Source organism: Pezoporus flaviventris, unplaced genomic scaffold (genome assembly GCF_033815535.1).
Source record: "Pezoporus flaviventris isolate CSIRO_AGI_PZ_B2104156 unplaced genomic scaffold, CSIRO_AGI_Pfla_v1 ptg000036l, whole genome shotgun sequence".
In the NCBI taxonomy this organism is placed as follows: domain Eukaryota; kingdom Metazoa; phylum Chordata; class Aves; order Psittaciformes; family Psittacidae; genus Pezoporus; species Pezoporus flaviventris.
The window spans coordinates 35,556,234-35,570,750 of NW_026892584.1; the positions used below are offsets into that span (position 1 = coordinate 35,556,234).

Consider the following 14,517-nt stretch of genomic DNA (forward strand, 5'->3'; position numbering starts at 1 on the left):
TCCAAAAAATGACACAAAAGTGAATCACCTCAGATTGAGTTCTGAAACTCAGATCACCTCTTTTATGATCCATAGTACTTCATTGAATGAACTGGGTGCCAATGGGTCTAAACTAAACACTGGGTTCAACTTCACTCTACCAGATCTACGGAATCAAAAGAGAGGTATCCATCAGCTCATTGAGCTTGGCAGAGAGCAGTCTTTGAACAGATTCTGAAGTGGAAATTGCTGTCAGTTAAAACAGATTTAAATACCTCTCAGAAGAGAAACTCCTTTTGCTGCCGTGCTCTAAAAATGTTACATGGCTTGGTGCAGGGAGATCCCCATGTGCTTCTGAAATAAGGAAGAAAGAGCAAGAAGTGATTGCATCACATCAGCTGCCAGCTCCTACACATGAGCTTTCCTTAGAGAAGGGAATTCAGGAAGGCTGCCCCAAAGACTCAAGGATCTGCAAAAACTAGTCAAAAGCTTAAAAAAAAACCACCTTTATCTGTGTTATAAACATAGCAAAAGACAATGCAAATGTAAAATCGTTCCAGTCAACCTTTGGACTCCAAGAAGCAATAGTGCACTTGCACAGGTCTGAGCCTGTGCCCTGTGACTAACAAGCATCTGACTGAAGTAAGAGAAAATCTTCTTTCCTACAATAATTTCCTTTGATTCTCTTTCCGTTGGCATCATGTTCTGGCTTATTTATGCCAAAAGCTTTAACATCTGCTAATTAAGTTCCAGTCAAGCCTTAGAAAGACTCAAAGTCTATAATTGAGTGGTGGCCTGCCCAGACAGATAAGCTAATTAACCCCAGTGTACTGCTAGTCTGCTCTCACTCCCCTGCTTCTGTCTCATGGCAGGTTCAAGAAGGACCCCAGCTTGTACCTCTGCCTCTCACAGCACAATGGGGGCATCTTGGCCACCCTGGAAATCTCCCTCTCCCTGCCACCTGCTTTTATATACTTTTGCTTTTTTTTGCAAGGAAGCCCAGTGTTCTTCACGACATGACATATTTCTTCACAGAACCTCCAAGATAATTTCTATTTTCTCACCATTTCACAAAAACAGCTATTTTCCAAGTTCTTGCTTTGCAGAGAAGTGATTCCCTTTTATCACCACTGCCAAACCCACTTCTTTTACACAGGTGAAATAAGAAAATGTACCATAAATAACACAGGTAGCATGGTCTCTAATACAAGTGTTTTCTCATGTTCACACCACTTGCAAGATGCCCCCTTAGCCGAATTGTTCTCTTCCGCTCTTTGTTCTATTGCTTGCACTCCACACAGCATAATACAACCAGATAAGAAGTAAAAACCAATCCTGGAGACTATAAATTAGCTTCTGAGGAAGGTTTCTTCCTTTTTCTCTTTTTTCAATGAAGGCATTTAGTGGTTCAGGTGCTTTAGAAGCTGTTCTGGTAAAAATCCGAGATGCATTTTTCAATTAGCTCATAACAAACACTTACAGGTCCATTTAAACTGGACAAGTCTCATAAGAAATCTCAAAATCATCTATCCAGAGGGAACAAGATGTGAAAAATGAGGTGAAAAGCCTACAGCTCAGCTAGAGCATGGTTTGCTTATGGATCCACCCATTGCTGATGTGTGGAGACAGTGTTCTCACAGGAGAATGCATAATTAGTACATAAACTCTGAATAATCCTGAAAGATACAGCAAGGCCATGAGAGGCCCGAAGAAGCTTAAGCAAGCAAGATAAGAAGAAGCTGGAATTCACTGAGTTAATGAGAACTGTGGACTGTTGGCAAGCTTTCGAGGTCAAGTTCTCACACCTGTGCTTAACCAATTATATGTTAGTCACTAAGGGTCTTCAAGACATGTATCCAATCATAATATGCCAAATCACTGTAAGTGCATGTAAGATATAGTAAATAAGGAGTTAAGGCTTTGTAATAAATTTGGCAATCACTTGATCACATTGTTCGTCTCTGCGTTGTCCATGACTCCCGCGTCAACAGCTGATGGTCAGTGTAACCTTATTTCTTTTCCAGCCCTTTCCCCCAGACTGAAACAGCTTATGACTGAAATTGTTTCTGACTTATGAAGCTGTTTCTGGTTTATGGCAATCATAGGTTTCTGGATATTGAAGCAGGTGGCTATTCCTGGAAAGCTGAAGTAGGTCGAGCTAGTGAGATGTTCTGACAGTTCTATAATTTCAAACTCTGAGACCATAATCTAGAAACATTTCTCAGAAGGTTCTCAGGAAAAGCATCCTGTGAACCTTTATCTGGAAGAAAGCTTCAGCCACAGTCTGGAACCAGGTAAACTTCACATGCACAGGAGGGAAGTTTTAAAGAAGTAAAAGTGTGAAAAGCATCAATACTTATAGTGATTGACTTGCCTGTGTGCATCAGCATTTAATTATCATAATACTGTACTGTCTTCGTATGTATCTTTCTAATAGGAAAGAAATTTCATTCTGTGTTTAAAACAGAAGTGACCAAACCATGTTGTGTTTGAAGAAGAAAAATACAACCCTTTGCCAAGACTTTGCAGGAGTCAAATGACCACAGACCTTCCGTTCTTCCCCACAGATATTTTTTCTCCTGGCCAAATGACAGAGCACAAGCCAGGAATCTAATATATAGCAGAATTACTGAGTAAACATTATGGCTCTCCATTTAAAAGGCCTGGAAATTTTTGTGTGAAGTGCATTCATTTTGGTCTGGTTTTTGCAGTCTCTTAGCAGCCAGTGGTATGATTAAATATACTCCCTTCCAGAAAACATTTTCTAGATCCATTCCAACAATGAAGCTGTTGATGCCTTCATACCCCCCATTCTGAGCCCAAACCATACCTCACATACGCGATTATGATGCTGGTAACTCCATCTGACATATGCCGGGGATATTCATGAGGTATGTGGGGTTACCAAGGCTCTGTGTAGGCTGCAGGAAAGCACTGCCTTGAGCAATACATCTTTCATAACGGCTTTCTGAGCCTAGGTGTTAGTGTGATTAGCAGGTGATGGACACTGGCTGTGTGGATCTCAGCCGCAGCATGTTCATAGCTGCCAAGTTTCTGGTGGCAATAGAAGCCAGGTTTTTAGCCATAAGTAATCACCAACTTCTTCAAGAGCTGAGAAATTCACATAGTATTGCCCAGAAATATCTGTTAATTACTAATTGTGAGAGAATTGCTAGACAGTCTGGATACCTAATGAAATACATGACATCTGATTTTGAGAAATCAGGCACCCCCAAGTGATGGGTATGTGACATGAATGGCACTATTTTCCCATAGGGATAACCATTTTCCTATTAATGGGAATGTGGGTGTGCTGATCAATGAAAAGCACCAGGAAAAGCACGCTGTCATTAAGGAGACACCCTTACCTCACCATCCCTGAATCATCATGGTGTCAATCCCTACAAAAACTTTATAAAACTTACTAATGTTTTTCTTTGTTGTTATGTCCTAAAAGTGGCATGCAGAAAGAGCAGTATCATACAGTACAAGAATGCAATAGGTTATTCAGTATCAAGACAATGCTAACAGTATGTGGCTATTTAGTTGTTATATGTTAGAAAACAAATTAAAAGGACCTTAATTATTATAAGAGCCTGCAATATCTCTTGTCTGATGAGAAATACTGTCTTGCAGAAACCATGACCGCCCTGGATTTGTGATAACCTTAAGGCTGACAGTTTTGGGAGTGTTGTGCAATCCTTCTGTACTTGTTATTTACCACACAAATTTGCTGCATGCTTCCAATGATGACGTTCCCTGATTGTAGTTAGAAAGAAAACCAAGTTAAGACATATGCATATGGTTGCTACTCCCTCTTTTAGACAATTCCCTACCAACTTGGTATTTTTTAGTTATCCAGATCTTTATTCAGCTTAAATTTTCTTCATCTACTTTCAAATAAATTGAGCAAAAAGGTTACCCCTCAGTGAGATCTGATTAGCAAAATGTCATTTAATTTTGGTTTGGGTTTTTTTTTCCTACTAACAAATGGAGACTATTGATCTGAGGTCCATGAAGTACAAGGAACACAGTCTTGCCTACAGAGTTGTTCGTCATTGCAAAGCTGGACTTCAGCACACTGTCCTGAATTAGCCCTGAGATTTGCCAAGGGTTTTGGAATGATTTTCTGTAGAATCTGTTTAACTGTATTGTGCTAAGACTTTTTTGTCTTATGTGTAGAGGTATGAAGCATATGTGTAGAGGTCTTTTATTTGTAGAGGTATGAAGCCAACTGTTTGTTACTAAATATTGAACAGACTAAATACAATTATGAGTAAGAAACTTCTGTTAATAATTTACATGATTTTGATGAGGGCTTTGAGAGTGAATGTCAAGTGTTAATATGGCTGGAAGTTTGATATAAAAAGGTTCTTATGTTCCTTATTGGTACACTTACAGCTACAATTTACTAATGTTGATGTCAATGACTTAATTTCAAAGAAAGTAAAGATCCCCAAACTAATCAAAATAATTATATTTTAGAAATATTCAACATAACTTTCAAGTTATATTTTTCACAGGTATTTTAAGAGACTAAAGTCTAGAAATTTGCCATTTATATTTTACTTCTTCTCTAACAGTTTGAGATTCTGCTGCAAAAGTTTTAATAAATCTGTAACTTAAGCACTTTCATTGGCTTTCTATATTTTACTAAGACATACTAAGGCTGTTGATTTAAAAAAATAAAGAAAAAAATTTAATGTTTACTGATTGATTTGTGTTTCTTTTCACAACTGTACAACTATTTAGTGTAGCTGATATGTTAAAATCCTCTCAGTTGTCTCGCTATAAAACAACACAATTGTAAAAAGTTAAACTCAGGAAACCTTAAAAGTGAAAAGGTAAACATATCAATTCACAATATGTTTTTACTCCATAACAGTAATCCACATCTACCATTTAGGAAGTTGACTTCTCAAACATTAGCTGCATTTTCTATGCGTCTCTATGATAGTTTAAAGCATGTTAACAGTCTCTAGGAAAGCTCTGGTCTTCCTACTGAAGAAATGCAAATTCTCCAGGGTTATAATCCCTTATTCCTCCTCTTTTCTGATGCAGTCTGACATGTCTAGCTGGAAAGTGTAAGAGTAAACATGGCATCAGTAGGAGAAAAGAGAAATGACAGTGATGATAAATCCATAATAAGAAAACTGGTGTTATGCCATGTACTGCTTCACCATACTTTTATCTCAGGGCATTGGCAATAATAGTTGTATTAACAGGATAATACAGAGTCTTTTTGCTGCTATGGCTTCCTTGCTTAGTAGAATAAATATTATTTGTAGAGCAAAACCAACCTTCTTATCTTCATGAGGACAGCTTCCTCTGAAGAGGAAAAAGAGAGGTGAGCTAAACTAGCTGCACACATCAACCCTTTACATTGGTTGGTGTATCTTCCAGTGTCCCAGTCACTGATCCTGCAGCTTCACACCATACTTGGTTAAAAACCAAATAAATTATTGGAAATTCACTCCAGTATTAAGGGAATCTATATTTAAAGCTAGTCATTAAGGTTAGAGTATTAAAGAGACAGGATTTATACCTTACACCTCCTTTTCCTTGATTCCCTTTTTCTGCTGTCCAGTACACACACCATGAGTGTACAGCAGCAGCTACATTATCTAGAGGCTTTGAGCCATCTCAAATAACCCACTGGAGCATGTCAGGAAGAGCTTCTTACAAAACTGGTAAAAAATGCTCTGACACTACAAGCTATCCCCAGCTATAGACTGGTGGAAATACCAGTGACTTTTTGGACAAGGAAAAATAGGGTTTGTTTTTTAAGGGATTAATAATGTATATAAGGATAACGGGTGAAAGATGAGCACTAGTACATAATGGCGTGCATGCACAGGTGTTTCGCTGGATCGCAGCCAGCAATGTGAATAAGTGCACGTTCTCTGGTGGATCAGTCATTTTTCAGAGGGTTTACAATTTTTCCCATGAAAAGGATGGTGTGGGTGTATTTATCCAGAATTGCCAGGAGAAAAGGCCTGTTGAATCTGATTCGAGGTGGATGAAGAAAATCTCCAGATCGCCAGGTAATCTCCTTAACCGTGGCCCCAGCTGCTTCAGTGCCATTTTCATGAACATTCAGTATGGCTTTGTGGATCACCTGCAAAGACACAAAGCCAAACAACCTCCAGATGACAACCTGGCAAGAAAAGAGCAGCCTGCCACCCTCCTTGCTCTTGCCAAAGGGAGCCCTGCCTGGAGCAAGACCCAAGAGCACCAACCTCTGCGAAGGTCATCACCAGACACTCCCCTTCCCACTGCAGCACAATCAGCTATCAGACCACTCCTGCTAGCCTCCTTCACTGCATGTGCAGAGAGTAACCCTCAAACAGCAGACAGCCAAAGAGCGATCAAGATGACTGTTGGCAAGAAACTCTGGTAGCAAAGAAACCTGGTAATTTAGCCTAGGCTTAGTTTTGCCTTTGGCAGCTTCATGTATTATTGTGAATTTACCCTACCATCTAGCTGAAAAAAACCAACTTTTTTGAAAGTACTAGAATAGCAGGAATAACAGCCTTTTGCCCTTTGTATGCAGAATTAGGGGAAATTTTACCAAAGCTAATGTGCTAGCTTTGGATAATTTTGTTTAGTAGCTAAAAGAACAGTTAATTATATATAAGTCTTCTTCCTTGTTCTCCAACTGTGTACATATAGCCTTGCAAGCATGTTTGGCTTCAGATTTAGGAAATATAGGGAATGCTTTGCCTCTAGTCTGGCAGCTGTTGATGACTGAGTGATGCTTCAGAGAGACAGGGATAATCTTTTCATGGGATATTAATGTCAGGTTCCTTGGAATAGCTAAATCCTGTGGTTACTGTGTTTCATGGGCTGACTTACTTTTGCAACCATTAGTCCAGGCTCCTCAGTAATCCCTGACAGATCAGCTTGTTCAGTGAACAGATCAATCATCCCCACTTGTTTGACTATACTTTTCACATCATATGTACCAGAAATACAAAGTTTTGGAATGTGCAGATGTATTTTCCTGTAAAAAAATACCACAAACGGGAACAAATTGTCATCTAGGTAACACTCCTCAATGGCTTCAGTATAATGACACTTCAAATTATTTTTCTAAATGTTGAAAGTCTGCTTTCAGGGTTCAGATAGCACTTCTGATCAGGCTAGCTATCTAACGTGGAGGGTTGGAGCAAAATGAGCCTGTGTTATCCTCTGCCTCCACAGTGGGTTGGACACCACACAACTGCACCAACTCTGTGGCAAGCAGGGAGCAGGGTTTTTTAAAGAAATCATAACTGTCCTAAGGCTGTTTGAATATGCAACGGGGCTTGGGCCACCACAGGAGTAGCTGCAGTAATGGTGAATGAGTGAAATTCTTGCTTTTACCTATAATGGTCTCAACACCCAAACACCCAATAGCTACTTCATTATAGTTTCAAAATATCTTTATGAAACAAGGGTCTCCTATCTTCATTCTGGTGCTAAGCAACTTTTGGTTGAGCCAGAGCTTAACCCTAGGTGGATCGCAAGTTCAATGCCCTACTTGTTTGCTAGCCGCAGTTCTTTGTAACTTCCGTGCTAAGAAAGAAGTCCTGCATACAGAGGTACCATCAAGCAACCAGAGTTCAGTAGAATAATGTGGCCTTTGATGTTTTGTCTTGGTGAGATAAACTCTACTAATTTATAATATGGTCACCTTTCAGCAACAACACTTACCTGTCTCGGAGGAACTTTCCCCATTTAGATGCAGTCCTTTTCAAGAGAGCATCTTCCACTTGCTTCATCTTCCCTTTGTCAGGCAAAGCAAATAACGCTGCAGCATTTCCATTGTAAGGTATCTGAACCAGCCAACAGGACAGTTCTTCATCAAAGTAAGTTCTGTAGTAACCCTTTCGATACATCATGTCAACTTTTACAGATGTTTCCTGATCCACAAAAAAATCCTCCTGTTTTGTATATGAAGTACTGAAGGGTTTCTCCCACTGGGCTTAGGAAAAAAAGAAAAATAATTCAGCGGAATACAAAGAGGAATGGTCATGGTGAATAAAATGGGATCTAGTCCCACAGCCTTCCTTTGATTAGAGCAAATATCTTTTTCAAGCTACTGCATCCCCAGGTGTTATGCAGCTCTTTTGGTTTCTATTTCAGGTGTTTAAAGACAATTGCAGAAACATAATATTGAAAACATCATCTTTCAGTAGAGCATGAGCCTATAAAACATAAAGAATTTACCAACCTCAACAAAGATAACTGTTAAAAAAAAAACCAAAACCACTAGTCTTTCACTCAACCAGGTGAGGACACATTTATACTGATAAGGAATATACATGAGTTTATAGCAATATGTGGTATTTTCCATATACTGAACTTGTTTTCCTCCATTTAAAATATTTAATCTACATTTTCTTTCTCTTGCTTTCATTCCCTGTAATAAGCAGCAAGCATCTAAGTTACAACCTTCACACCCTTTGATATTTCTTACCTTTAAGGAAGACATAGTTAACAAGAACCATGGTGGTGAAAGGATCAAGATTTTCCACTAGTTTAGCAATTTTCCCATTTGTCTTTTCCTCAATATAACTGTTGATCTGATTCTCTGCACCAGAGGAGTTAAAGCCAGTAGAAAAGACTTCAGAATCATAAAAGCTTTTGATATCATCCAGGAACTTCTGTAGTGGTTTTAGTGTCTCTTCTATAAAAAGGGCATTGCCTAGGCTCAGCTGGAGTTCAGTGTCTGAGCGGTTCAACATGTGGAGGAGCTGGCAAAAACCTTCATGTATTTCCTGCTCCTGAGTCTTTTCCAGGTTAAAGGCAAGCCCTTCCAGAATCTGCGTCAGTGTTGCTGACTTGGCACCAAGTGCCAGCATTGCAAAGGAAGCAGAGATGCTTATGGGTGAAAAGAAAATATTTTGATCAGTTGCTTCGGATGCAATCAGCTTGTAAAATAAGAATGCAAAGTCAGCATTGCTGGAAACTAGTTTACCGAAAGTAACTGGATAAACTCCTTTCCCATGAGAACTGCATTGTGGGTAATATGTCCCTTTAGGATCATCCTGCTTACTGAGATAATGAGGATGCTGACGACAGTGGGCAGCAGTATACAAACCAGCCAGCAATAAACACAAGGAGAAGATGGGCTTCATTTTCCTTTTAACTGTTTCTGGAAAACAGATAAACATAGAAAATTGGCATGGAAATGAATTTATTCATTCTGTGCATCCAGCCAAGTAAAATGAGGCTCTCAGACCATACCTGTTCTCCAAAATCACATACTTTTATATTTCACATTCTTAATACATGCCAGTGATCCCCAGAAAGAATATGCCTCCTAATACACTAGTTGTATAACCAAGTACTCTCTCAAAAGCAGTCATTTGGATCGTATTGACTTTTAAAAAATAGGGTAGGACTGAATGTTCAAAAACTTGCAAATAACTGGAAAATTATAACCTTTTTCCCAGAGTAGGTGGAGGAAATTGATTTTGCACTCAGTACTGTAGGATGGCCACTGCAGCCCTGTTAGTCTTCCTCAATTCATCAAATAATGAGAGAATGAAATGTGTTTTAAAAAAAAAAAGAGGTATAAGCACACGTCCTACTGTCTAGGACCAAAATTTCAAAGTACTTACTCTTTCTTCAAAGAGAAAATATTGGATCACTGTGGTAGCAAAGTCTATAGGCATCTTTATTGTTTCCAAAACAAATTTTTATTTAATTATGTGGAGTATCTTCTTCACTAACAGCCAGTTTTTGCTGGTTTTTGGCATGTTTTGGTTTTTTTGCATGTGAAGTATATACCTTTGTTTACATGTAAAAAGGTGTCCTTCCCAGGAAACAACATAATCCCCCCCACATATAATGTGCAAACGGTCCAAGGGCAAATTAAAAGGGTACTTACAGTGCTACAAAAAGTATCTTGCTGTGTCCATCTGGTCTTGTCTGTTCCTTCTCTTCAGTACCATTGAACAGGATTAAGCAAAGCATGCCCGTTAATCATTAAATAGATCAAATAAAAATTGCCAGAGAGGATGCGCAACAAGCAGCAATGACACTAGATACTCTGGACAGTTTGTCCAATCCAGCCACAAACTAACAGTGCTGGGTGTTGGGCTGCAGATAAGAGGGAGCAGAACAGGGACTATATCTCCTCTGGAGCAGTAACCTCTCTGTCAGGATTTCAAAAGAAGATTTGGATTTGGAAAGCCCTTCTGCTTCTGCTTCATACCTCAGTCACAGCTTTTGGTACCACCTTTAGTGGTTTGAGGTCTTTTTTTGAGGGGAGCAGGCTGCAAGTTATCAGTGAACTGTCTCTAGATTTCTTTAGAGAATATCATGTGACATTGCCACTCTAGTGAGACATTTCCAGCCAAAAGAGCTGTTCACTCATTGCTGTCGGCCATTGCTTGTCACTATTTGGGGAATTGGTGAAGTTTTCCTGGGGCTTTTTTGAAAATACACAACCACCACTACTAGGAAACCACACTTACATTGGTCAGTTCCAGAGATTGACTGCAAAGAGAGACATGAGGTCAGTGAATGTCTTGTGTCCTCAGATTAGTCTTCTGAATCGTAAGCAACTGAAAGGGACCTCAGCAGCACACAGACAAGGCTGCCTATCCACCTTTCAGCAAGTGCTAAAGAAGACATGCTGGCATCACTGGATGAATAGTCAGGGTTGAATACTGTATATAGACACATTGCTCAAGGACAAACTAAGGCAGGAAATGAAATTTTTAACAGACCTGGTTGCCCCTGTAGGACCCATCTCCATTATGTTGGATGGTTTTGTCATTCAACTTAGCAGTTACAGTGCCATTTCCATAATGTAGGTGTGAAATATGCCGTCTCCATTCCATTGATTCCACTTTGCCAGAATACCCCAAGAGGCTGATGGCAACCACCAGATTTTGAAGGGTAGTATCCATAATCCGTAAGTCACTGAACCATTGCCCAGTAACTACAAGTGCATTATGAACTGTCAAAAAGTAGCCAGCAACGCATGTGACCACTCGCATATTATAGCTTATAAAACAGTGAATAAGATGTACAAGATGAAAATGAGGAACTTGAGTATTTCCAGTTCAGCTAGCTCTGTAAACTTATACCAATTATCCTAAATTTTCATTAACAGAGATCACATCGTTTATTAGCAGTGAGGCAAAATGAAGATAAATGGAGTGATCACCTGAAGAATTATTCCTTTTTAATTGCAGATGCATACAAGCACGCAAATAGCAACACAGATGTTCTTAGCTCATACTGGCATTGCAGTAACATAGAGATTTTCAACCTATGGTCCGAGTTCATTACCTGTAGGGGAACTGAAAAGCAATCATGAAACACAAGCCAGCATATATCCCCTTGCATTCATTCCTTCCACCACTGCATTTATCCTTGAAGCACCAAAACAAAGCTGTCCCTGTAAGATTGCATCCTGTTGAGTGTCGCAGGTATCTGTTCAAGGAGGATCAATAAACTGTACGCAAGTTGATGCTTACCCATACCTAAATTTCCATCAAGAAAAAAGTCATTGGGAAGGCACCACAGCCTGCTGGAAATGCTCCCCTGCCGTAATCAAAGCTGCAGAGAAGAAATGGTTGCATCTCTGAGGATTAAGCAACCATTTTACAGAGTGGAAGAAGAGAAGCTGGGGATGAAAGCTGGTGGGTAAGTGCTGGGAGAAGGCAATGAGAAGAAAAGGGAGGGCAGATGCTAGCAGAGGTCAGAAACAAATGGGCCATTATAATATATATGCAGTCCCAGAATTGACACGAGAGGCCTGTCTCTACAGCTGTGTCATTAAATCACTGGCAGTACATGTCATGCCTATTCCCGTTATAACAGGCATTTTTATCACAGCAAGGCTGGACAATATTAATTCTGGTATTTCCTGAAGACTGAACATTTGGCCTTAAAACCATAAACTTAAACAGGGGAACTTTAGGTTGGGTACAAGAAGGAAATTCTTTCCTGTTAGGGTGGTGAGGCACTGGAATAGGTTGCCCAGGGAGGTTGTGAATGCTCAATCCCTGGCAGTGTTCAAGGCCAGGTTGGACGAGGCCTTGGGTGATATGATTTAGCGTAAGGTGTCCCTGCCCATGGCAGGGGGGTTGGAACTAGATGATCTTAAGGTCCTTTCCAACCCTAATGATTCTATGATTCTATAATACTCTGCTAATGTTCTTTGGGAAATAACATACAACTTTTTACCCTTAGTCTCAATATGTTACAAGAACCTCACACTTGCAATGAAATGCTGTGGTATATCTTACCTTTAAAGAAAAACAGATATACATAACCTCTGCTGAGAATCAAAGTTCTTTCTACTTTACTTACTAATCCTCGTTATTTTCTTTGCTTTCTAACCCCAAGTATATTTACTGGCCTCAGAGATTCTGGAAGTTGGGCTGTTTCAGGCTACTTTTTGATGCTATCTAAACCATATAAAGCAGGAATTTTGTATGTTGCTTGCAATAACAAAAACACATTTATTGCAGTCTATATCTTGGAGAGCATAGTGGGACTATAACTTACAGCTTGACATCACAGGATAGCAATTCGGTGATGCCATGTTGCCCCGCAAGTGGCTAACCCATCAAGAGGACTTCCTTTCCCAGGTTCCATTGTGCCACAAAAAAAAGGTATATAAAAGATAATGCACATAACTCCTTCCTTACTCTCCAAGAGAGCAAATGCTTATTCTTTTCTGTTTTCTGGGGTTTCTTGCTTTTACAGTTATACATTTGTTTCCTTTTGTAATATAGTTTTCTACTTTGCCAAGATACCAGAGGGAGAGAATACATAAATAAAAAATTCCCTACTAATTAAAAATTTCAGTGTTCTGGAAGAATGGAGCATACTTTCTCACTAATGTTAAACTTTGTTTTTTTAATACTGACAATTAGCATACATTTTCCTAGAATGACACCAACTGGTTGTGTTAACAGTAAGTTCCAAAGGACTGTTATGGTTTAACTCCAGTTAGCAATCAAGCCCTACACAGCTGCTCATTCACTCCCCCAAGGCAGGATGGGAAGAGAATCAGAAAAGTGAAAGTGAGAAAACTCCTGAGTTGAGATAAAGACAGTTTAATAGGTAAAGCAAGAGCTGCATGTGCAAGCAAAGCAAAACAAGGAATTCATTGACTACATCCCATGGGCAGGCAGGTGTTCAGCCATCTCCAGAAAAGCAGGGCTCCATCATGTGTAACTGTCACTTGGGAAGATAAATGCTATATCACTTCAAATGTCTCCATCTTTCTTCTTCCAACAGCTTTATATGCTGAGCATGACATGGGTCAGCTGTGGTCAGCTGAGCCAGCTGTGTCCCCTCCAAACTGCTTGTGCACCCCCAGCCCACTTGCTGGTGGGGTGCAGTGAGAGGAAGAAAAGGCCTTGACTCTGTGTAAGCCCTGCTCAGCAATAATGAAAAATCTCTGCATTATCAACTGTGTTTCTCCACATTATCATCTGTGTTTTCAGCACAAATCCTAAACATAGATCCACAGTAGCCACTATGAAGAAAATTAACTCTATCACAGCCAAAATCAAGGGGCAACCTAGAAGATACTTCTTATTTTCCATTAACTCTAGTTTCCATTTTAACCTGCACTTCTCCATCAGGGAATCCAGATAAGCTTATTCCTTCACGCAGGTTTTGCTTCATCTGTCTTCAAGAAATCCATTCTTCATGTACAAATCTTGACAATTTTATTTTAAATATAAAAGTAGAGGAAAAGTGCACAAGATGTATTGTAATCCAGAAGGATTTTGTAGCTTGGATATGGCCTGCTCATGTGTTAGATTTGTTACTTACTGCTGAACCATACACAGGAGAATGTAATCTGCCAGATGTTCTTATCAAATACAAACTTCAAAAGGAATACAACGCAAATTATGAAGATACTAATTGGTTTTGGACTGTATTGGTGAAGAATTTCACCACCTTCTCAGAAAAGAGCATTAATATAGATGAGAGACTCTGACAGAAGGGAGAACTATAGGAATACATAGCAAAAAGCAGTGGCCTAAGTGACACACATGCCCCTCTCTGCAAGCTCCCAAGCATGTGACTCCTGAGAGCCCCAAGCTAGGTCAGGTTTCAAACTGTCCCACATGAGATGTTCAACACCTCAGAATGAGAGCACACTGATGGGGACCTGCATTTAGGAGTCTGAAGGCAATACTGGAAAGGGAACTGCGTCTTCTTCCCCTCAAGCTCAAAGCAAGGCTATTGTCCCATGGTTGTCTCATATGGCTACATAGTCAAGCAGTAAGGACACACTTGTCAAGGCAGGACACACCATTTTCCTTTTGAATGCAGCAGTACTAATCTTTTGTTTACTGACCAGGTGACTGGAGCACTGTATCACTTGATCTGGGTACAAGATCCTCAAGTCTTACAAACTATTCTGCCTGAGAGAATCAGACTCAAATCATCCACTTGGCAGAGGAATTAATTCATGCTGCAAGAGGCTGATGAGAAAATGTAGGGAAAGGCAATTCCCAGCCTTCCTTCTGAGGATTTTCTGCTTAAAAAATCAAATAAGATACAAAAAAC

The 14,517-nt window shown here is 39.7% G+C and overlaps 1 protein-coding gene and 1 long non-coding RNA gene across 2 annotated transcripts; one reads left to right on the top strand and one right to left on the bottom strand.

Moving 5' to 3' along the window:
• Positions 1-1,975: 1,975 nt before the first annotated feature.
• On the top strand, positions 1,976-5,429 carry LOC133274549 (uncharacterized). Its single transcript, XR_009745180.1, has 2 exons — positions 1,976-4,163; positions 4,202-5,429. It is a non-coding gene; the product is annotated as an uncharacterized LOC133274549 (long non-coding RNA).
• LOC133274548 (alpha-1-antitrypsin-like) lies at positions 4,442-10,008 on the bottom strand. The gene is made up of 5 exons (XM_061463909.1): positions 9,857-10,008; positions 8,441-9,118; positions 7,675-7,945; positions 6,835-6,982; positions 4,442-6,097 (listed from the first exon to the last, which is right to left on the bottom strand). Exons 2-5 carry the CDS (start codon positions 9,099-9,101, stop codon positions 5,891-5,893), a joined length of 1,287 nt encoding a protein of 428 aa, XP_061319893.1. The 5' UTR covers positions 9,102-9,118; positions 9,857-10,008; the 3' UTR covers positions 4,442-5,890.
• Between the last annotated feature and the right edge of the window lie 4,509 nt (positions 10,009-14,517).

Excerpts from the sequence above, each read along its gene's own strand:
- LOC133274548 (XM_061463909.1), bottom strand. The coding sequence starts at position 9,101 with ATGAAGCCCATCTTCTCCTTGTGTTTATTGCTGGCTGGTTTGTATACT. Across the intron at positions 6,983-7,674 it reads GGAAAGTTCCTCCGAGACAG|GAAAATACATCTGCACATTC; the intron begins GTAAGTGTTGTT and ends ATTTTTTTACAG. Across the intron at positions 6,098-6,834 it reads CTGGACTAATGGTTGCAAAA|GTGATCCACAAAGCCATACT; the intron begins GTAAGTCAGCCC and ends GTGTCTTTGCAG.